Source organism: Phasianus colchicus, chromosome 1 (genome assembly GCF_987193195.1).
Source record: "Phasianus colchicus chromosome 1, bPhaCol1.hap1.1, whole genome shotgun sequence".
In the NCBI taxonomy this organism is placed as follows: Eukaryota; Metazoa; Chordata; class Aves; order Galliformes; family Phasianidae; genus Phasianus; species Phasianus colchicus.
This window is the reverse complement of record NC_143436.1, coordinates 119,767,836-119,791,303: the sequence shown is the minus strand read 5'-3', so window position 1 is coordinate 119,791,303 and position 23,468 is coordinate 119,767,836. Positions and strand designations below refer to the sequence as shown.

The following is a 23,468-nucleotide window of genomic DNA, read 5'->3' as shown; positions in this document are numbered from 1 at the left end:
TGTAGCAGATCACAGTGACAGCGTCAAACAAAAAGCAAACATGGAAAGCTGGACAAAGCCCAAGCTGAGAAAACAGGATCAAGAATGTTTACTGAAAAAAAAAAAAAAAAAAAAGCTCTGCCACAGGTTGCCACAGGTTGTCCAGAGAGGTGGTGGATGCCCCATTCCTGGAGATACTCAAGGTCAGGATGGACAGGGATCTGAGTACCCTGATCAAGTGTAGGTGTCCCTGTTCATTGCAGGGGAGAGTAGGACCAGATGGCACTTCAAGGGTCCCTTCCAACAATTCTATGAAATAGCCCTTAAGCAAAGGTTTGACTCCCCATATTACATTACAGGCTTGAAATGCTATTTCCATGGAAAGAGAATGGGGTTCTACAAAGAGATCTGGGTATGCTGGCAGGGAAGCTGAGGAAAGACAAGCCTGAATAAAAAAAACACAGACACATTGGTGTTTGAGGGGAGAGAGGTGATAGCTGGCAGCTGGCAGAAAGAAAGAAGTTCCAGGAACAAGACGGACAACAAAGGAGGAAAAATAGTTCCATGAATGAAAGAATATTGGAAACTTGAGGAAAAAAAAACACTGAAGAACATTTTGGGATTCTTAGGATTTGCAGAGATTTAAAATGAAAGGTAAGCTGAGAGTCTTGCTTATTGTTGCCTACTAAAGCCACTGCCCTTCTAATGAATCTATTGAGAACTTTATTTCAGAGCACTCTGGGCCACCACATGCCATTTAATGGCATCAGTTGATTTCTGTATCGCCCTCCATCGTACAATAACATGAGAAACAACTCAGAGCACTCCAGGCAACGGTTCCCCTATCTCCAGGGAAACATCAAGGAAGCAGTGACAGAAAGCAGAATATAAACTAACAGCATGTGAACAGAGTGATAAAGCTCTTGAAAGTGTACAGCTCTACTCTGCACTGACATTTGCTGGAAGGATTATGTTCTTCATGTTACATACCTGCCTGATAAATGCAGTAAAATAGCAATAAATCAATCATGTAACTAAGGATGATGCTGTGATAGCTGCTACTTCAGAGTCTGGGGTGACTGCTTAACACTTAGCATGATACAGCCAGCATGTGGAGGTTTGGAGATCTTCCAGCAAAACCAAGAAAAATAAGTAGAGTTTGCATATATCAGTGTCAATGTGGTCTGCAGTTGACAAAGGCAGAGCAGAGGCAGTTGCAGTTAAACATTTGAAGTTCATTCTGACTCATTCATACTAAAGAAATGCTGAGGCAGTATGGAAACCCACTTGCCTCTTCTACATGCAAGGCTGGTTCCTGCCCTTAGTTAGGGGTGCCCACGGTCCTGTTAGCATACCTGGGAACGTGTCATGCCCAGATGCAGGGCCAAGACCTCCACTCCCTTCTTTTCCTGTTAGCTGGTGAAGCAGTACTGTCTCACACACCAACTTTAAAATGCATTCAGAGGAGGACCAACAAACCAATCTGTCACTAAAGGCTGAACATACAGCAAAAGCAATCAGACATGCAGTGATTTTAGAGGTAGTTTCTGAACTAAATCCCTCACTCACTGGTCAGTGCTTTAAGAGCTGCAGCAGGTTTACATTATAACTTAGCTGCCACAGTATCACAAATATTTGAAGAGGTGCTACCAGAAGCTGTTACTGGAAGGTTGTTTTTTAAACACAGAAAAATAGAGGCACTGAAAACAAAGTGCTTTTTGGGCATTCAGCCAATCACAGAGTTCTCCTTTTACAACAACATTAACTGAGAAGGGCAGAGAGGAGGCCATCCAGCTCCCACAGCCCCCCTCCTCTCTGTACTCCATGGCACAACAGCACTGAAACATCTATTTCCTGCTACAGAGCTCCAGCCAGATATGTTAGCTATCAGTACAAAGATTTTCAATTAATAACTCTAGACCAAGTCCAGCAAGGGGTTGCTCATTAGGCTCCAATACAAACTTAGCATTAATTACTATGGTAAAATGTTTTTATTCTCAATGCAAGATCTAAAAACAAATAATTTTCATCTCATATACACAGGTACACAGAGACATGCATAAATAATGTTCCTTGAACCAAGATTCATTTACCTATTTTCAAAGAGGGTGACAGTGTGGAGTTACTGCCGCAGACTAAAAACATGCAAGAACAAATTATATTTCTATATAGTAAACGATGCATTTTACATGTTTTACATATGTATATATAAACACACAAGGTCTGCATAGCTGTAAATACATCTTTATAACTACTGTGATTGCAGTAAATGGTTATCATGAACTATTACACACCCATCCTGCTTCACTTCAGACTCTGCCATCTCCTTTTCTTCTCTCCCACCCCCCCCAGAAGCTGAATTTAGAAATGATGATAACTTCATATTTAAATAAAACAGAAAAGGCAAAGGAACAATTTGGTGCCCCCTTAACTTACAATTGCTATGCAGATGCAAGCCATGTAGGACCACTGGATCAATGATAAAAACTTGCAGATAGTCAGAAGCAATAACATCTGGTTCTGAAAGCTCTCTCTCCATATCCTGCATTCCTGCTTATTTCTGAATACAGAGCAGTGACATAGGCAGCGTGGAAGAAAGAAGCTGGGATAGAATTTCAGTTCTCTACTTGTGTGGTCAGTCAAGTATATTCAGTTTTCAAAGAGTTTTAGAAATAAGGAAAACAGAAAATATAATACATACCCACAGTGGCATTAACCGTTAAAGAAAATAACTGATATATGAATCAGCAACCAAAGAGAAAAATTTAAGGAGCCAGGAATTTGTTATCTCTGCAGCGCATTAATTCCAACCAGACGAAATAACAGCCCTGGTTCCGCCAATGGAAAGCTGCCTAGCCTATAAATACAGGCAACAAATTCTTAGAAAGAAAAGGCAGATGTGTAACATCATTATTGTAGTAGTCTCATTACAGAAAAAGCAATCAGTTTTAAGAGCCATTAACTTCACACTATCCCTCTAGGATCAAGGAAAGCTGCTCCTAAATCTTTAAATCTTTTTTACACTGAAATAAAAATCACGACCCTCTGATTTAGTTTGTCAACTTGTTTCATCCATCTGTGTTGTCACATCATTTTCACTCATCTGCTAGCACAGATCCTCTGCACATATAATTCTTACATCAATCAAACACAGCCATTCCTATTTTTGAGGGGGGGAATACAGCCCAAAGTGGGTGGCAAATTCCATCTGAGGCTAAATACCAGCACAAGACTGATAGCCAACAAGTAAGTGCAAGTGGAAAAGCCCTTTAAAGAACTTCTCTGCCTCCAAGCCCTAAGAATCCAAAGCATTCTGCTTTACAATACCATTTCCCAGCCTTATCCAATCTCACCAATCAGAACTCTACAGGCAGTAAGAAATCGTTCATTCAAGAACTAGCATGCAGTTACAGCAAAGGAAAAAAAAAAGTTTTTCAAAGAGGCTGACAGGACCAGCTGTATGAAACTAGAACATCAGAACAGACCTTCCAGCTACCTCATCACAGAAGAACTCTTCCCATGAGGACAGGAAACCATCCAAACCAGAAGCTGCAACAGTCTTGTAAAATCCCAACTGATTGAAAACACCTGCTTGGACACCGTGCACACTTAGAACTTCTGAGCTTCTGCTGCTGCCCAGACGCCTGTGTCCTTCCTCAAAAAGAATACCTTAAACCTAATTTACATGCAAATACAAGTCAGCTGTGTGTATCTACTGATGGCAGATATTTTTCTGAAACAAATTCCATCCCCTCTCAGAGAAACACAAAAGGGAGCTACCAAGGGAAAGAAGGTAGATGGGGACAAGCAAGGGGGGGGGTAACGAGATCTTTCAAAGCAGTCAACAGAAGCCATCTACCTAAAGTTTTTCAGTCTTGTTTCCTAACAGAACTGATGTGCCAAAGTAGATTGTAACAAATCCTAAGAGCAGAGAATAAAACAAAAGCCATTTATGTGCAAATATATAAACAGCACTGAAAAGGAGCGGGGAGTTGCTTTGCTTGTTTTTGGAACTGCAAGCACATGTCCCCAGAAATGGCTCACAGACAGTTCCTTCCAAGCCATTATGCTGCTTACACAGCTGACACAGCACTCGGTGCCTCTCAGATTTCTTTCATGATTGCAGCAAAGTGTCGCTTCCCATCTAAGTACAACATGGACTCTGAAACAAGGTGAAGAAAAGAGAATGACATGAGGAACTTAGTATTGACACTGGGCAACTACGCAGAAAGGCAAGCTTAAGAGGCAATCCATATTGTCATCAAAGCATAAAATAAGCATCCTTTGTCAAGAAATAATTATATTACTCAAATGCCAATTGTTCATCTAATGAGATGATCAGTGCTACAACAGAAAGTCTTTGCCACAGTTCTCATGACAATGCATTATTTGAATACTTGCCTCCATACGTTTTGGGGACAATACGTGGGACCTCGTTCTCTGACATAAATGTGAAATGGAAGATGTTGGTTGTGTGGTGCTCTCTGGTATCTGCATCATAAACCTCACTGTGGACTCGAACCTGGATGTAGTTTTTTTCTGTGTAGCAGACCTAAACAGTTCAGACAGGAGTTATAGTTCATAGTATATCACTGACACCGAAAAACTGTAGTAGACTTCATTTTACTAGAGAAAAATCATACTCTCTTTTAATGTGCTGTTTGTGATCAGTGAGTAACAGAGCTAACAAGAGGCCTAAGCTTTTCTGCACTTAAGAGAAATTAGCTCCTACCTGTCCAGAAAGCAGTAATAAGGATCCAACCTCAACTGGCCTCTGAAACATGATATCATCAACAGAGACAATAAAAGGTCTGGAACACCTGAGCAAGAAAAGGGGTAAATTTTCTTTTTAATAGCTGGTATGCTAGCAGAAATCAAAACTATTTCTTTGACAGCATTTTCATAAATGGCCACTAGAAAACAAGGCTTTTATTTAAATGCTGACCATAGGATGTGTTAAAGAATTATGCTATCACCCAAGACAAAATTAAGTGGACAAAAGCTCTTGCAAGCATAAAAATACACATCCTTTAAGGATATAATACTGCATTATTGTTGTACCTTATGACTTGCTAGACAATCTTCATACCATCTGCCTTGGTTATGACCTCATTCATACTTTCTAAGCACAACTTGCTTCTAGAAATTGTTCAGAAACTATTCCTCTTGTGTGCAGATGCAGTACTTATTTAACAGAACGTTTATTTAAACATTCAGAAAGAAAATTTCAGAAGTCCATCCCAGTACCTTAGCAAGATAAAGCAAAACAGAAAAAAGATGTATTTTCTATCTTCACATGTTTAAAAACCAAGCTCCAAGGAACAAGATATAAATCTCTTCGCAAACATGACCGGCACTCTAAGAAAAACAGTGCTGCACACAAATGGTGGAATATCCTATAAGACATGAAGGTCTCTTCTATTCATGTCAATAGGTTGGTTAGAATGGTTTCCCAATCAATCTACTGTGCACAATGTTCTGGATTTCATCCCTGGAGGTGCTCAAGGCCAGGTTGGATAGGGCCCTGGGCAGCCTGAGCTGGTGGGGGGCAGCCCTGCCCATGGCAGGAGGTTTGAAATGAGTGGGTTTTAAGGTCCCTTCCAAGCTAAGCCATTCTATGATCGTATACATACTGCAAGTCTGCAACTCACCCATAGCTGCAAGCAGTTGCCCAACCCAGTTCAAATGCCTTTCTCATTAGGAAGCCCCCAAAGATCCTGTTGAAGATGTTCCGCTCCTGCACACAGAAAAAAGAAAAAAATCAAACTGCTATATCACATCTGTTTTTCCTCAAAGTGCTGTGTTGAAGACTGCATCTCAATTCAACTCTGAGTTTCTGAATGCATGAGGAACACTACTGAAATACATACACAGAAGTCCAAATATCCTAGGCAACTTTACTCATATGACTGATAACATAAGACAAAAACTCAAAACTGTCATCAACTGGAAGTCCAACTTAAGTAATTTCCAAATGATTTTCTTTAGACAAAATGAACAGTCTGGTAGGAAAAAAAAAGGCAATGAAAAATCTTCTATTTTGCAGTGGGAATCCATATAAATATTTTCTATTCTATTCTAAATTATGGATTTTCTTCTCTATTAGTAGAAAAATGGCAAAAGAAACTAAAATCTAAATACACTGGAAGGACTGCAGAACCTAAACAAAATAATGGATTGAGTAGTCTTAAAAGACAAATCATAATTCAGTAAGTAAATGTTTTTGTAAATTATTCATATTTTTCAAAATACCTGAGGATGGCAAATCTGTAGGCCCTTTAGCTTTGCATCTTCCATCCACACTGAATTGGGTGGCAATATACGACTCCGAAAACTTACTGTCCTATGGATGAGACAATACACTTTATAACCTACATTAACAGAATGCAGAAAGTCAGAAATGCACAAGAAGCAAATGCACATGCACACACACACAAAAAAAAACCACAACCACCAAGAAATGCTGTCACTGAAAGCAGCTCCAACTGATCCTGAAGCCTTATCTAAAACGATACTCTTGATTTGTTATGGCATCATAAAGCCTACACTTCTCATCTTGCAGAAATGTCTGCTCATGTCCAAGCCCATGTGAACCATCAATCTCAACAAGAAAAATGTACATGAAAGAAAAGATAGTCACAAAGCATACACTTCTCCACAAAAGCTCTACATTGCTCATTAAGTCACACCATGAATTAAAAGCACATAATAAGATCAGAGAGAAATTCAGCATCAAGTATATAGAGAGTTGGAGCTGTTCAAATTCAGGCAGAATGTGTACAAAGCACAGCTGTTCGTTTTAATGGAAGGTATGTCTCACTGTGGTAAACAGCTCAAAACGTAACAATTGTATAATGCTAGTAAGGTAAAGAAATTATCCACAAATACAACAGTGCACTGGTGTTATTGCACATTTTTCTACAACCACGTGCACTGGACAATTTCACAGAAATCTCATTCCAAAAGTGTTGGCAGGTATTATACCTTAATTGCATCATGAGGTTACCTGATTTAAATATGGTCAAGTCCTGCCCTGAAAGAGGTTTTTCTGTCAATGCAGAAAACTCCTGCATTGTGCAAGTCACACAGCTGTAAAACCATCCAATTCCCTTATTTGGATAAACATCATTAACCTCTTTCCTTGAGATTATTCGTAACAGCTTGCTCAAAAGTTCTTTGTGCTAACACTTCCATCAGCTTAGCACAGCTAACACTCCTGGATGATGAAGGACTCTTTCAAGAAGTGTAGATTGGATATGAAAGTTTGTGCCTGCATTTCCAAGTAAAATGCCCCAGAGTTAAAATGGTGAAATGGGAAAGCAAAATGTATGACTTCATACCAGACTACCCACAAACAGCCCACTCAAAACATGCATTACTTTTCTTTCTTGAGACTTTCTTTCTCCTCCACCCTTCCCTTCCTTACTTTGTGTCCAGTGTATTAAGGAATATGTCATGAATGACATTTCTTTCTTCTGCAGTGGGAGCCATTTTCAGTAAGGAAGCAGTGCTGAAATCAATCCTCTTCAACTTGTTCACTAAGCAGAAAATACATTGGTATATTAGAATTCAAAGGAAAAAGAAAACAAGCTACTTGATTTGGCTCTGGAGATTTTAATCTGAATCAATTGACTTTCCTCTCTTTTTTTCCTCCGTTAAATTAAAAGCTAGAGATTCACATTACTAGACTCAAAATAGAAATTTAGCTTTTAGAACTGACTGCAACTAAGAAAAAATAAAGACCTCTTGAATAATATCCACACCTCTTACAGGGAATTTAAGTACTCTACCTGAAGAACAGAAAGACATATCAAGCAAGGAACACTACAGAAAAAAACAACTTTCCTCAGGTTTTGCCAATGGTACACAAATGGAAATTTGTGATTAAAAAAAAAAAAAAGATGCAGCTACACTACTTCTACTCTTCCCTCTATTTTCTTAGTGCCTTTCCTAAAGGTTCACGGGCACCCAGACAGAAAAGGAGCTGTGATGTACTCCAGCAGACCCACCATGGGGACAACCAACTAACCACTAAGCCCACGTTCCTCTCAGTGCTGACATCAAGGTAGCAGCCTGGAAATAGAAGCGTGGGGGGCAGTGTACACCAGGAGCATCCTTGCCCATCAGTTTAGCTAAAGAGCTTCCAAAAATGAGACAGCAGGCTTTGAAACTCTCAGCAATATTGACACAAGAGACATGACAAAAAAAATTGGTTTTAAACAAATTAGGACCATTTGTAAGAAGCAGAACTTCTGCAGCTTATTTCCTTCCAGCTACTAAACTGGAGCTGAGGCAAAATTGCATTCTGATAAGAAATACAACATACATTCTCCTTGCTTGAAGATTTCTTCTTCCTCAGGGCTCTCAGGAACAAGTGGATTAACAAAGGCTGGCCTGTGGACAGAGACTTATTTGGTAAGTTACAGACTATAAAAGAGTTTGTCCCATGAAAACATTTTAAGTGTAAACACATTTGTGTTTACAAACATGCTATAAGATTAAAAGATGTACTTCAGATTATATCACAGAAGTAAACTCTATTATTTCATAGTATGGCAGCTGCTCACAGTACATCACATTCACCTCAGTCCTGAAGAGGCAGTGAAGTGAGCCAACCACAATCAAGCATAATTAAGAAAAAATAACTAATGCAGCAATGCTTCTTAAGGAGCTAAACCTGTATCCACAGATTATGTGGAAGATCAAAGTATTTGCTGAGTTTCTCAACAGTTTTCTGAAGAAGTTGTGATCTAGCACAGTCTAAAACAGGTGCACAAAACTTAACAGTAACATTCCTTTTGGAATAGAAACAACATAGTGCTGTAGCTAGCAAAATTTCTTATAATCTACACATTCCATGACAGCCTTATCAACAGCCAAAAGCTGTTTACATGTGCACTGCTTATCAAAGAAGATGATGTGAGGCTGCCTTGAGTCCTAATTCCTATGTCTGTTTAACTGAACAAATAAATATACTTTAACGTAGTTGTAAAAAGCTTAATTATTCCTTTTCACAAGGCAAGGCAAAAGCTTATTTTCAAGACCCATTCATCCCTGTAATTTCCACAGATTATTTTTTTGTATTTTAAACATATATATAAACAAATGCTCAGAATATATGTTTAGACACACACACTCATATACATACACATACATACACACAGAAACATGCAAATCTGCCAAGTAATTCATCTCTACCCTCAGTCTTTATCTTTTGGTAACAAAAAGCCTGCAGGAGACTTCTCACTTGGAACTGCCTGCTCTTTTCCCCTGGTTTGTTGTAATGTTGGATCGTTGGGACACACCAGCCCCTGCATCTATTGCACAGCTCATTCTCTCTCTTTCCAGCTCAGGACCCCTCTCCATCAGTTCTCTTGTCAAAGCCCCAACATGCTGAGAGGCAAGTTTGGTATGGTCCAAAAGCCACACAGCCATGCTTCTGTGGCACTATACCCAACCTAGCACACTCTGTACCTCTTTGAAGGGCTTTTATCTCACACTGAATACTTTCTGAACACAGTTGGCTTGTGGCCAGCTGGCCTGAAGAACAGCCACTGAAGTCTGTAAGAAGACTTAAGCTACCTGCATAAACCCATGCACATTTCTCCTTAGTTGTTCTCAACCCATTTCTAAAGCAGGTGCCCATTGCGACAACCAGAGGCATAAATAGGAGCACAGGAGGTTCCTGCTGAACACCAGGCAGCACTTTTGTGCTGTGCAGCGGATGGAGCACTGGCACAGGCTGCCCAGAGGCTGTGCAGTCTTCTCCCTGGAGATATTCAAAAGCTGCCTGGATGTGGGCCTGGCACCTTGTTGTGGTGTCCCTGCTGGGGCACAGGTTGGGTCAGTTGGAGCCAGATGGCCCTGTCAGCCTCAACTACTCTGAGGCTCTGAACCACTGAGACTCAATCTTTCAGTTTTTAGGCAAGAAAGCAATTAATTCTATCACTGCATAACACATGGGAGTTTCTGTTTTCATGAGGACAGTCATTCAAACAGAGGAAAATTGACACTAAAAAGGGACAGACCACATGGCTAGGAGCAATTCCTAGTGTCATCTGATTCCTAAATTCAATGCTCTGAAGCTTGCTCTAGCAAAGTAGCATTTGCCAAGAGGATATATCAACTATACAATTCATTTATAGCCCACTCTGCACAGCTTCACACATACACAGCTGCCATGTTTCACACTTTCACCACAATAGCAGTCTGTTAAGACTGTTTCTTTGTCCTACAAATTACCGTTTGTTTTCTGGATCCCTGGCCACCATGACAAAGGTTGCATCTAACACAGGGCTGTAATCACCATCGTGTAGCTGAGAGAGACAGGAAACAATTATATCTTAAATTCTTAAATTACAAAAGGTTTCTAGCAAGCTATTCAGCTGACATCACCTATGCAACTGCACTTAACTTTCAGTTTGTCATCTAAAACCTCTCACAAAAAGTCAAACAGAAAAGAACACAAAACTCCAGCCTCAGGAATTCTGCAACAAAAACATTAAGCAGAAGAATGCTAATTATCTACTATTTGCATCTGGGAAAAATATAAAATAAATAAAATAGAACAAAATCAACATAGGCACTGTAAAATGACTTACCTTTTATTCTGAGAAACGCCAATACAACAATTTGTTATCAATGCCAAACTGGCACCACTCTAAGCACTGGGATGCAGTGTGTAACATTATTTTCTACATTAGAGCCACCCATTTTGTCTTTATGAATATACCGTTCTCAAAGTTAATTAGAAAATGCTGCTTAAGAAAAATTAATGTACTGAAGAGTACCTTGCCGCACCTAGACCAATGGAAATCATCTTGGTCATTTTAGAAAATGTAATTAAGACTGCTAATGTAATCACCCAGAACTCACTCTGCAGCAACTTGTGACTGTCATAGCAGAGAGAGAAGGCACAGGAACTAACCTGCAACATGTGCATCTTCACTTCCATTGAGGTCTTCCCAACCCAAGAAACATTGCCTGTAAATTTGATGTCACAGTCCGGATATATGACTTTCTTGCACAAATCTACAAGACAAACATTGGACATTGCTGGGGACAACTCACTCATATCTAATATTAGAAAGAATGTTTTTTCTAGGATGCGTGTTTCTGTGTTACGTAAGCAGCACATGAAGTCAGAAAAGACAGGAGCTGCAAAGGACAACACTGCAGTTTCTGCTTTACCTGTTTTTACTAAAACAAAAAGAGGAAACAAGCATGCATCTGTCAGACAGATGGCTGACCCACAGAGGGGTTCAGCAGAACGTGACAGGAGTGAGGCCCAGCTCCACCAGAACAAACACTGTTTAATAACAAAGCTAAGAAATGCACATGCTAATACGAAACCAAACACAGAAGCGCAGGAGACAATAAAGTTGTGTTTTTAAAGGTAGGGAAATATGAAATTCTGACAAGCATCCTCTTCTGTTCCTCCCTTCAAGAAAACCCTAAGCATTCCAGAATTCAAAGCCAAACCAGAATAAAGTGAATTCAGTAGGAGAGGGAAGAAGTTATCCTCAGTAACAATCATGGCAACACAGTAGCTGCTGAGCAACTAAGATAAACAGATGAAAATGTTTCTACTGAACGAATTGCCACTTACTGATTTTATCTACCAGGGCTGTAACTATGGATAAGGGAGACCTCGGCTGCATTTCCTGCTTGGTGTGAGTGTAGCAAATAAGAACTGTGAAGAGACCAAAATGGAGTCAGATCTTAGTTTTCTTGAGTTTTGTTGTTGTTTGTTTGTTCTTTGTTTTGTTTTGTTTTTTAAACAAGAACTTTAGCAAAAGAGATCAAAACCATCTTTGTGAAGCATAAGCAGCACCTACAAAACACAAACTGAAGTATCATATTACAGGAGTGCACAACATCCACATTTTCATGTGTATAATTCATGGGATTGCTATTAAAAAAAAAAAGGCAGTAATTTAGCAGCTGTGTCAGTTATATACATATTTACTTACTATAAAGAGAAATTTAAATCAACCTGTTACTCCACTCCTTCCATTCCCACCTCATCTGTTCCCTTATCCCTGCAGCTGTCTGCCACAGATCCTTCATAACCTTCTCACTGCCTATTTTGATTTCACGCAGGTTGTTCAGGGAAACATACTACCTGAGGACTTGTTTTCAAATATTGATTCTTTTAAAGATGTACAGATTAGATAAACTACGCTTCACAGGCATAAAGTCATACTTGGAAGTATTTATCACACTGTAATATCTGCCACCAAATGACTATTTAACTCAATTAACTTTGCTCAGAAGAGTACATGCAAGTAAACAGACTCAGAGTAACAATGTTGCAAAGATATTTTTCTTAATATTCAATTGATTCTCATTCAGTACAGTTTTCAAAATTATTTCTTCGTACTTAATGAGATAAAAGATCTCTGTCCAGGAGATATCCAGGAAATGCAAGGTTTTCTTTTCCTAGAATTCCCTAATTCTAACAACTTTTATGCCTATCAGTCATGGCATCAATTCAGTTAATAAGAGTCTGAATGGGATTTATCAGAATCCCATTGCCAAAGACAAAATCTTATGAGTTGATCAGAATAAGCTGCCCAGAGAGGTGGTGAAGTCTCCTTCTCTGCAGGTGGTCCAATGCCCCTATGCCTTCATGTGCTTAGGGAACCTGCTTTAGCAGGAGGTTGGGCTAGGTGATCTCCAGAGGTCCCTTCCAAACCCTATGATTCTGGGATTTCCATCTCTTTCAGTATTGGTATCTTTTTTTTCTTCTCCCTAGAGAAGGACATCATATTGATGTGATCCCCTCTCCATGGACATATAGTATTATAGCAAGCAGTACTCAAACTTACTCTCTTTGCATTATTACCATATTCTTTTCACAGGCTCACATACACACCTCCTAAACTGTCAAGATCTTCAAGTATTCTTCCAAACCTGTAAGATACATTTTTTTTATAATTAAATAAATGAATCCATACTACATCAAAGTTAACACTTTATTGTAGGTGTAATATACTTGCTTTGTTACCTTACACTGTTGTGTACATTCAGATACTTCTCTCGTATTTCAGGTTGGCTTCCTAGAGGCAGAAGAACTTCCAAGTAGCTATCTTTCATTCTTCTAGGAGGGAGATCTTCTTGCCGTTTTGCCAGTAATGTGTGAAGAGCTTTTCTTTCTTGCATTGCTTGCACATGATCTCTGGCAAGGAAACATACACTCTCTGGATTATGACAACAGTATACTCGATAGCTGAAACCCTAGCTAACAGATCTCACATAACCAAAAGAAAAACAAAAAATAATTGAACATTCTAAGGCAAAACAAGTGTGTCTTTAGAAGAAAGCAAAAGGCACATAAATTAATTTACAAAGCAAGATTACTGAAGGAAAGGTTTAAGCAGTCTCATCTATCAGTGGCAAGCATATACTTTACAATAAAGAGATGAACAAAACACATCCAATTCTGAGTGCTACAAAACTGATTCTCCTTGAGAACAACTTAGTTTAAAAAAAACAAAAAACAAAAAACATAGCTTACATATAATTGAAGCTGTAATGTTTTGTGCCTATCATGTCTTCCATAGCTACTGTACTACAACTCTTCCTACCCCATCAGTTTTAGAGGACTGTCAACTTAGAATCTCACCCAAGAAGTAAAGGAGACGTACTGGTTAGTACTAAGAACTAAGAGAACTAATCTGCTAAGAATTGCTGTTATCTACAGATGATTTCTTCCCTCTCAGCATCAATTCATGCAGCACAAACTTAACCAGCACACAAAAAAATTGAGAATTAATCTAGGTATTTCCCTTTCTATTCAGTTATCTTACAGCTAAACTGGAAAGTTGTAAAAAAGAAATAATACAGAAAAGGGAGCAATAATTCAGTTACTTTTCCAACCCCTCCGTGTCCAAAGGAGCTGCAAGTCTCACAAGGCAGCGCAGCCAACTTACTGTCATTTCCTTCAAATCTTCCAGGCTGATTCCTTGCACAATCATCTGTGATGCAACAACCTTGCCCATCATATTCTCTTACCTGTTCATCCAAAACATCCTCACCTTAATAGTGCAGCCTAACTGCATAAAGCAAGTAGTTCACAACATCCTTTGAATCAGCAATAAAACATTAGAAAACTCAGGGTTAAGCACACGATATTTCAGATGTAAAGCAAGACATGTATGCACAACTATTAACTTATTTCACTTCACGGTACATGAGAAGGCATAAAACACTAACCAAACTTAATTGTAAACTTGTAGTGGATATGTGCCATTCATTCAGTAGTGCATGCTGCATTGCTGTGATTTGAGTGTCATTCCCTTTAGCAAAGTCAATTAAAAATATATAAATTAAAAAAATAAAAATAAATAAAAATAAAAAAGGAAGAACTTTTTCACCAAAAAAAAAAAGTTTTTCTTAAGTTTTGGCTTTGAACTAATTTTCAGTACTAATCATACTGTGAGATAATGACTTTTTTGGCTTGGGTTTTTACGTTTGAGGAGAGGAAGAAAGCAGTAATACTACATAATCAAAAACAGTAGAAGTTTAGTAAAAAGTGTCTTTTTTCTTTTTAGTGTTTAAAAAAAATGAAATGTTTTACCTCATTTGGGCAACATGACTACCACAGACTTCAGAAAAAGAGAGAAGATAACAACCCACTCTAAATCTACTATTTTCTAAGTTATACCACATTTCTACACACCATTGTGTAGAAATGGAATATTCCAGTTGACCAAGAAAAGGTGCAGTATCCAAGATCATACACCTTTACGTTAGCTTTTTTTAAAAAAAAATATTTGTATTCTTTCAATTTCAGTGAAAGGTTTAAGAGAAATTAATCAGAAGCAATCAAAAATTTGCCCACAAGCACATGAAAAACAAAATTCCAACTACATTCCGTTTTCACCAGTGCCTTCCAGGCTCCTTTGAGTCAGCAGCAGAACTTCAGCTTCAGAATGTACTCTTCAATATACAGAACTATTGAGCTCAAGGCAATAATATTTTTCAACTGATAATACTTCTACCTACTGCAGTATCAGTCATACAGCAATAATAATCAATTTAAGTAGTAGCTAATAACTGCCCAAAACATTCTGCAAAATGACACTATTTGTTTCTGAAATGGCTACAATTTTACATTAGACCTCATTACAGTTCATGTAGTCATCCCATTAATCTGACATTAGCCTGTATTCCAGACCAATTTTACAGGCCTTCTTACATACAAACCTTCCCACACAGCAAGCCTGTCATTCTCCAGCACTCCCAACTATGGGCCCCACGACCTTACTTCTGCATGACAGCTGAAGTGTACAGTGCCCTGCAAACCACTTATGTTGTATTTTAGACAGCACAAGAAATGTGCCTATATAAGAAAAACACTGCTGTGGTGATCCTGGCTTCAGCCAGCTCTCCTTTCAGACTGGGTGTCAGTGGGGGGAAAAGAAACGATAGAGAATTAGATCTGTCCAGAGCCTCGTAAGGCTTTGACCCTCAGACAGTATTTATATAGCACATTTCCTCCTTAGCCATTCTGGGCTGAGGGGAAGACTTCTATCAACTTCTCAACGCATTATCAGGTGACCTACCACAAATTTTAAGCCCCACCATACTTGGTTATCAGTTCTACCAACTAAAAACCAGCCCCACAGGTATTTTCTTCAGTGTGCCTATAATACTGCTCAGATAAAACTAGCTGAGTGCGAGGATATATCAGTTACTCCACCGAGGCAAGCCTCTCCACATTTCCTTATCAGTGCACTAAGTGTGAAATGAGCTCAGCAAATATAGTCATAAGAAAATCAGTGATCAGGAAAATAAACATGGAACCAACCAATCAGCAACAAAATCTCCCCTGATTGCTACACTGATTTATTCAGAACTCTTCAGAGCTACAGGATTATAATAAACTCTGGCTTATCCAAGATAGTAGAGGGGGAGGCAGGTAGCCTGGATAAAGGCAAAACTTAAGATGACGCAAATGAAATGTAAATTAATCTACAGTTAAGTTACAGCAGAGAGAGAGAAAATGCCCCAGATACTCCCAAATGGAGAGCACAGGCCCCAAGGTTACACTCTTATGGCTGCATGGATGCAGCCAGGCCATTCACAGCACAGCCTGCTCCAAGCAGAACCAACTCAGTTGCCTACAAATCCAGTACAGCATAAATCCACCATGGGGATAATCCACCAAGAGATAAGAGAAAATTGCAACATAACGTTTCTAGTACAGCTCTAACGCTTTTAAATTTCCATCAGATTCCAAGTTAACAGGAGAATCTTGTAAGCATCAAGCTCATGTATTTTGTTCCCTTGGTGCGGAAGATTTGCCAGAGAAATCCAAGAAGTTTGTGATTCACAAAGTAACAATTTGAAACTTTGTTTGCATTACTTTTTAGTTTCAATCTTGTTTTCTTCCCATCACCTCACGATTATTATTATTTCTAATACCACAACTTTGTGCTCCCTCAGGGTTTAAGAAATAAAGTAAAATATGTTCAATATACACTGTACCTCCAGTTGGTAGATGCTCCCACTATATCCCTCAATCTGCTTCTCACTGAAACAAAACAAACAAAAGAAAATCAAAGCAAACCAAGCTTGGTTCTGCACGTAATGAATGTGAGGTTACTTGGTGCTAAAAAGCACAATCCTCATCCCAGAATAAGAAAATTAAGCAAATTCATGCAAGTAGTAGCCTGAAAAAAAGAACGTTTGGCCAAATCCACCAATGCTGTTAGTAGGTGTATTACAATAATAGGTTGAGTAACACGATTCTGTAGCTTATTTTATACAGCCAACAAAGAATGCATTTTGAGAATGCATTCTTAATGCAATCGAATGCCCGCAGTGCTAATTAACAGCTGAATGAAAGAAAGAGCAGATCAAGACCAGATCACTGAATTCTCACGTGAAAATATTTTAGCCTAAACATAAACAGAAAACAAAGATAACACAGATCAGAAAGTCATAAAAGGACCATAAAAAGAATAGTGCAGCTGGGAGACAGTGAAAAAAGATCATTTTAAGCTAGATCTACCCATGAAGGGCAGGCATTGCCAGCACACTGGCTATTACCAGGAAGACTCTATAGCTTAAATTTCTAGCAGCCTTAAAGAAAAGCACTGAAGAGAGCTCTGTAAAATTGCTTACCACATTATCTACACTATCTGTGTTAATATTAGCTCTGCCTAAGACTTTCCTAAATTTCAAGAATAATCCACTTAGAGAGTTATTCTACCCTTTCATTAGATAGGACTATTAAGTGAGCTAGGGTCTCATCACATCTATGACAATTCTCCATCACTGTTAGGCAGGTGAATGTATGCTACTTGGAAACATCTAAAACAAGTAGCAAAAATTCCCAAATTCAGAAGAAAAAAAAAGAAATTTAAGAATTGGATAGCACAGATGCTTACAGAAGAGGGTTGAAATACTATGACAAAATAGTTGCTGACACATCAGGGAGGGGCTATCAAAAAAAGAAAAAAAAACATTCCCAAGGAAACAGAAAGCAGGCTGCTAATGACTCATGAGCTGATTATTTTTATGAGACACCATCAGACCTTGCACACTACAAACTGAATGCCTGGGGGCTGGACTAGATGATCTCCAGAAGTTCCTTCCAATCCCTACACTTCTGTGAATATTCACACAGATCAGCTAGCTGTCTACCAAACTCTGGAGTAAGCCTGATTCCCTACAAATTTAAATCACAGAGCCCTTCATTCATTCCTTACCTGCAGCACCCTCAGCTCCCCTCTGCATACTCCCTGGATCTGTTTTCTCACCCTCCAATCAAGCACCAGCCCTGTGGTCAGCCCAGAGCTATGCCAGGCTGACAGCCAGCTGCCATACATACAGAGGCCAGGTACTTGCCAACTGTCATCAGGTCACTGAGCCAACCTGCAACACTAGCTCTAGGACCCTCGTGATCCCTGATTCAAAAGGCAATTTCCACAAACCTTCTGGACACACGGTTCGAGATTTGTGCTCATCTACTTTTGCTGGCACCAAGCAACAAAGAGTTCTGGAAGAAGAAGGGGACAAGAAGACAGACAAAAAAAAAACAGATTATTTAGGCCTCATTTATTTGGGAAACCAAGCTAAAAATGTTTTGAAATGAGTCCTACTACTAATTCCAACAACAAACTGTCAATTAAAAAAAAAAAAAGATTGGAAATTGAAGAGTTGATTTTTTTTTCTTTTTTTTGAAGAGGCAGGAAGTTCTGACTTCTTTTCCTCAAGAAGCAGCAGGCTTGCTTACATAATAAGGGCTACTTTCCTGTTACTCACACTCCACCTGTGAAGCTGCCATAGCATGCACTGATTAATCCAATGTTAGCAGAAACACTGTTTTAGCTTCTAGAACACAAAACCTCCAATTTCCAATAGTGTGTGGGCTGTGCAGGGATGAAAAGGGAATAAACAGTACTTTCTCTGTCTTGGTTTAAACTAGGTTCATCTTCCTTGTCAGCTTTAGAGAGGTAAAAAGCTCTGAAATATTGTGGGTCCAAACCTGCAAACATGTATATACACTGTTAGTCTCATTTACTACTTCTGATTTCAATTTTAGGCATACATTTGCCAAGCTGAAACCACATAATTGTTGTTTTAACAATAAGAGGATATATTGTGAAAGGGTTTCTAAGATGTTGCCAATCTATATCTAGTCCATTTTACAGGCTCATAAGCATATATTTCTTCTCTTTTTTCCCTGGGAAAACTACACTGCTTTTCTAGATGTCAATTATTTTATAACAAAGAATTAAGAAATTAAGCATAAAAATCCATACACTTTTTTTTTTTTTTAATTGGCAAATATCTCAGACACACATAACAATTGCAACAAATGGATTGTATCCCTTATTATTGGGATTATATACATTGTGTATTTCACACTAATTCCTCATCTGTGGTCACTAGATCATTAAAGCCAGAGCAGCAGGGCCTGAGTTTGTTTAAGCCGTGCAGTACAGTAACAAAGTACATGAGGGCTGCTGGATAAGCTCACTGCATCCACCTCTGCCATCTCCACTCCCTCATGCAGGAGACTCCCCAGGTTGAGGCACATCACCAGGAGACATTTTACCACCAGATCTGGTGCAGAGCTTGGTCTGGCCTTCTGGGAAAGACGAAGACATCCACTGCGTCTGTATGACTGACAGCCTTCTTCACTCAAACATCTAACATGAAGCTAAGTACTGCAGGAGCTGCTACGTAAGAGATTTTGTATCCCACAAGGCAGTTAAAAATGTGTTATCCAGCATGCCATCAGAAACAACACAGGTCTAGTACAACAGTCACAAAGATGACCAGAGCCACTCACTTGTCATGACCAACAACCTTAAAGAAGGCAAAGGGGGGTTTAAGCAAGTCAACAGAAAAGAAGAGGTTTTCACTTTTCAAGAACGCTGAAAGTAAGGCAAAAACAGTAGCTAAGGAAGTTTAGCATTTTAGCAAATATTAAAATATATACAGGTTACCACAACACACCATTATTCACATGAATGGGTAAGTGTCCTGTGGAGTGGAAAACACAGGTTAGATTAACAACTAAAAGAAACAATGGAAATTACATGTATTAAGGGTTTACTTAATTATTTTACCTGCTTTAACTCCATTTAATTAGATTGGCCTGAAGTTTAGTAAGCAACTGTAAGCAATTTGTCCTTGCACGTGGCCAAAGATTTATAGCTAATACCTTTGTGATTTCAACTGAGTTACCAAATTCAAGGAAACTAGTTAACTTATCAACAGAAGCTTGCATAACATTCTTTAAATGCTACAGTTTTAGATCAGAACCTGAAATATTTACTGTCATTATAGTCCAAAAAATATTAGTATTCCTTAGAGCCAATATGGAGGCAAGGTCAGAATAGCTTTGTTACTTTTACAGGCCTCCTAGGTGATATAATCACAAAACATCCAAATAAAAGAGCATGGCAGTATTTGCAATTATGTGATGTCCTGTATCCTTGCTTCTCTCCTTTAACCTCTCAAATTACTATCTCTAAGAAATACTGAAGAAAAGCTATCTAACAACTGAAAACACTCATCTTCTCTTTAACTGGATAACCTGGGGTTTCTGTTTAGAATAAAGGGGGAAAAAAAGTATCAGAAATAGGCAGAAGTCCACTATGAAATAGTTTGTATCTATTTTCAGTGCTCTTCCTCCTCCCTGTTTCTCAGTACATGGGATAAGAATGCAAGCACACATTTTTAATGCTTCTGAAACAGCAACACTATGGTTTATTAGCAGCAGAGTGTTAAAACAATCTTTCCACACAAAGCTCTATTGAGCTTTGAGTGCATTTCCACAAGGCAATCATGCTAATCAGATTAATGGGTTTCTCTAACTTTATAAAATTAGCAGTACTGACAACTTAAAAGTTCTGCATGACTCGTTTCCACTCAGTTCCTCTGTCTTCTGGCCATTCTACTCAGGTGCTTTGGCACCTTGTTTATTGCACTGACTTTCTATGTAGATTTGTTCCTCCAAATAGAATTGCTTGCTGTTCCAAGACTAAAGATTCAGAAATCTGTAACTTTAGTGACCTACACGTGCTTGTTGCCACATATCTCCAAAAACATGCAGTAATTTTCTGACTCTTTCTAAACATTTGTAACATAAGAATCAATGGCATGCCAGTTCACAGTGTACACAAACCATATAAACAAAGTAAGCTGCTGAGAAACTCTTGTAAATCTTTCAAAATACAGGCAATTACTTTACCTTCAGCCATGTCTGGAAGCAATGGTGAGCCATTGGTCCCAGACACCAGTGTTCTAGACAGAAGAGAAGGAAGTTTCCGCATGGTGTACAACCTACGTGGAGGAATTCAGTGTGATTAGTTTTAAGGCTGCGAGAATAATATAAGATTTACTTTGGAATGGCACCGATTACTTCAGAACCCCCATGTCTTCTTTTAGTCTGATTTTTAGAACCAGATATAATCTATACAGCAATTCAAGCCAGCTGCTGCCGTCTGCAAACAGGAAGGATGAATGATTCACTGAGGTGAATATTGACTGTGACTGTTCAGAAGCAGGAGGGAAATCATTTTGTTTTTACGTGGGTAGACAGGGCAAGAGGGAATGATTTTTAAATAGATGAGAAATTTAAATTAGATATCAGGGGGAAATTTTTCCTTGAGAGGGTGGTGAGGTACTGGCACAGCTGCCCAGAGAAGCTGTGGTGCCCCATCCCTGCAGGAGCTCCAAACCAGGTTGGATGGGGCCCTGGGCAGCTGAGCTGGTGGGGAGCAGCCCTGCCCATGGCAGGGGTTGGGGCTGGGTGGCTTTAGTGTCTCTTCCAACCTAAACCATTCCACGTCTGTATGATTCTCTGATGCCCTAGGACAACCAGCTCAGACTAAACGCAAACTTTTACACCACAGGCATCCTGACACAGACAGGATCTGGAAAATCAGCCACGAGCCTAAACATACGCTTTGCCTGCATGGGGCTGGAATGCACAGCAGTGTAAGGTGGGGTACCCTGAGGTGCCAATCACACAGCCTCCAACTCAGCGCCACTCAGCTAACCCTGCTGCTCCTGCTCGTGGCTCGGTACGGGTGCAACACTGAACAAGCCCAAAGAGCAGGATTATCCCTTAGCTGCTCAGCAGAAAGGGACAACCATGAGACCTTTCACAGAACATAACACACCCTGCAATTCACCGACTGCTCAACCAGGCAGCACAGCAAGCAGAACGGTGACAACACAGCACAGGGATAAAGGAATAAACCCCGGATAGAACTGTGTCCTCCTGGCAAGGCACGGGGGCTGCCAGTGCCTTAAGCCGGGGCCGGGGAGCAAAAAGCTCCGCAGACTCCCACACACAGCGATCGGAGCGGTAGTGACGGCACAGCCCTCCGTAAGGACCCAGCTTCGGGGCTAAGCTCCCCTCCCACAGCCCGGCCAGCAGCCGACCTGTTACCTCTCATCTCACAGCCCGCTGCCCGCTCCCACGTTCCCCCACTACAACCGCAGCCGGCGACCGCGCCCAGCCCTGCCGTTAGGAGCCACGGGACGCATCCCGCTCCACCACAGCCCGTCCCCCACAGCCGGCGAACCGCACGGTAACGGGGGGGAGGTATGGCCCCCCTGCCCTGCCCTGCCCTGCCCTGCCCTGCCCTGCCCGCGCCGCGGGGCAGCCTTACCGCGCGGCCAGCATGGTGCTCCCCACGTCCCCACCGTGGCTAGGCACCGCCGCGGCGCCACGCCTGCCCCAGGCACGCGGTCCTCCAGAACCATAGAGGCGCGGCTGGACGGCGCGCCAGTGCTCTTGCGCGGCCCTTCCGCTGGGGTGCTCCCGCCCCCAGGCAGGGGGGTGGCGGGCGCTCAAGGCAGGGCTGGATGGGGCCCTGGGCAGGCTGAGCTGCTATGGGGCAGCCGTGCCCACGGCTGGGGTTGGAGCTGGGTGGGCTTTGAGCTCCCACCAACCCAAACCGTTCTGTGATTCTCTGATTCTGTGATACGTCTTCAAAAGCAATAGCGCAGAGTAACGCTCCTTGTGTTTCTAGTATATGGATATTCGTTTCTCTTTAATTGCACTTTAATTGCATGGACTTGTTAATTCTGCATTTACCCTATATTCTGAGCAGTACTACCACAATATTTCCGTACCTCTCTGATATAAATGGCCATTTTTGCCAGTGTTGATAAACTGTAGGTTGCTTGAAAAAAATATCTGAAAGCAACTGTGAACTCATAAATATCAATTCTGAGTATTAGCAACAACAACAACAAAATAGCCAAGTGAAATGCTCAGAGAATCCTGAATGCTGCCCTCACACTAGTCAGGAAAAATAACAGATCAACACTGAGTATTATCTGATTATGCATTGTCTGTACTTTGCTCTGGAGATCTGACAAAGAGATATGATTTGGACAGAAATACTTGTAAACAATACTGTAATTAAAAAAAAAAAAATTAACTCACTGCATTTTAGTGCAGCTGAGCTTTTCTTATCCTTCTTTATTTATTATAAACAACAAGTCATAAGAGAGGCACTAATTTAGTAATTTGAGGAAACTTCCAGCAATTGAAAAAATCAAAAATTGAAGAGTTTGATTAGTGGAAAGCAAGAAAAGAAAGCTGGTGCCCACGCTTTGAGCCTTTCCCTCCAGCCTTCAACAGAGGAGAAAATTCAGACAATTAGATGCAACTGAAAAACATGTTGTCAGTGGAAGTGTCAAGCTGAGCTTCCCAACTCTCTGAATCAAATGTTTGATCACATCACCATTGAAGGATCCTGGGGAATCAGCATGACTGTTTCCTGCGGGCTGAGACCAGACTGGGCTTCTGTCTCTGTGTGGAAAACATGCCTTAGAAAAATACATAGCGCCTCATATGCTTGTATTAATACCAGTTAATACCAGGACACTTACACTAATTCCCATCAGAAGTACAAATAAATAGGCTGACTGAGCCCTCAGGAAATCATCTGGAGTTTAGGTATCGATTTCTGCTACATCAAGAGTGACATCAGCAACTGAGAAAC

General features: G+C 40.2%; 1 protein-coding gene across 11 annotated transcripts; it reads right to left on the bottom strand.

The window, feature by feature from the left end:
• Positions 1–1,951: 1,951 nt before the first annotated feature.
• On the bottom strand, positions 1,952–22,847 carry ACOT9 (acyl-CoA thioesterase 9). 11 transcript variants are annotated; one of them, XM_090124493.1, is made up of 17 exons: positions 22,125–22,844; positions 20,696–20,787; positions 17,925–17,989; positions 16,474–16,519; positions 13,852–13,995; positions 12,989–13,159; positions 12,857–12,894; positions 11,588–11,671; positions 10,907–11,010; positions 10,222–10,295; positions 8,306–8,373; positions 7,406–7,517; positions 6,232–6,322; positions 5,631–5,716; positions 4,712–4,799; positions 4,381–4,531; positions 1,952–4,141 (listed from the first exon to the last, which is right to left on the bottom strand). In XM_090124493.1, exons 5-17 carry the CDS (start codon positions 13,983–13,985, stop codon positions 4,083–4,085), a joined length of 1,260 nt encoding a protein of 419 aa, XP_089980619.1. In that variant the 5' UTR covers positions 13,986–13,995; positions 16,474–16,519; positions 17,925–17,989; positions 20,696–20,787; positions 22,125–22,844; the 3' UTR covers positions 1,952–4,082. The 11 variants fall into 11 exon arrangements, with proteins under 11 accessions (XP_089980619.1, XP_089980618.1, XP_089980602.1 ...); XM_090124492.1 differs by lacking the exon at positions 22,125–22,844 and adding an exon at positions 19,456–19,482; XM_090124476.1 differs by lacking the exons at positions 13,852–13,995; positions 17,925–17,989 and adding an exon at positions 19,456–19,482 and having other exon boundaries at positions 20,696–20,822.
• Between the last annotated feature and the right edge of the window lie 621 nt (positions 22,848–23,468).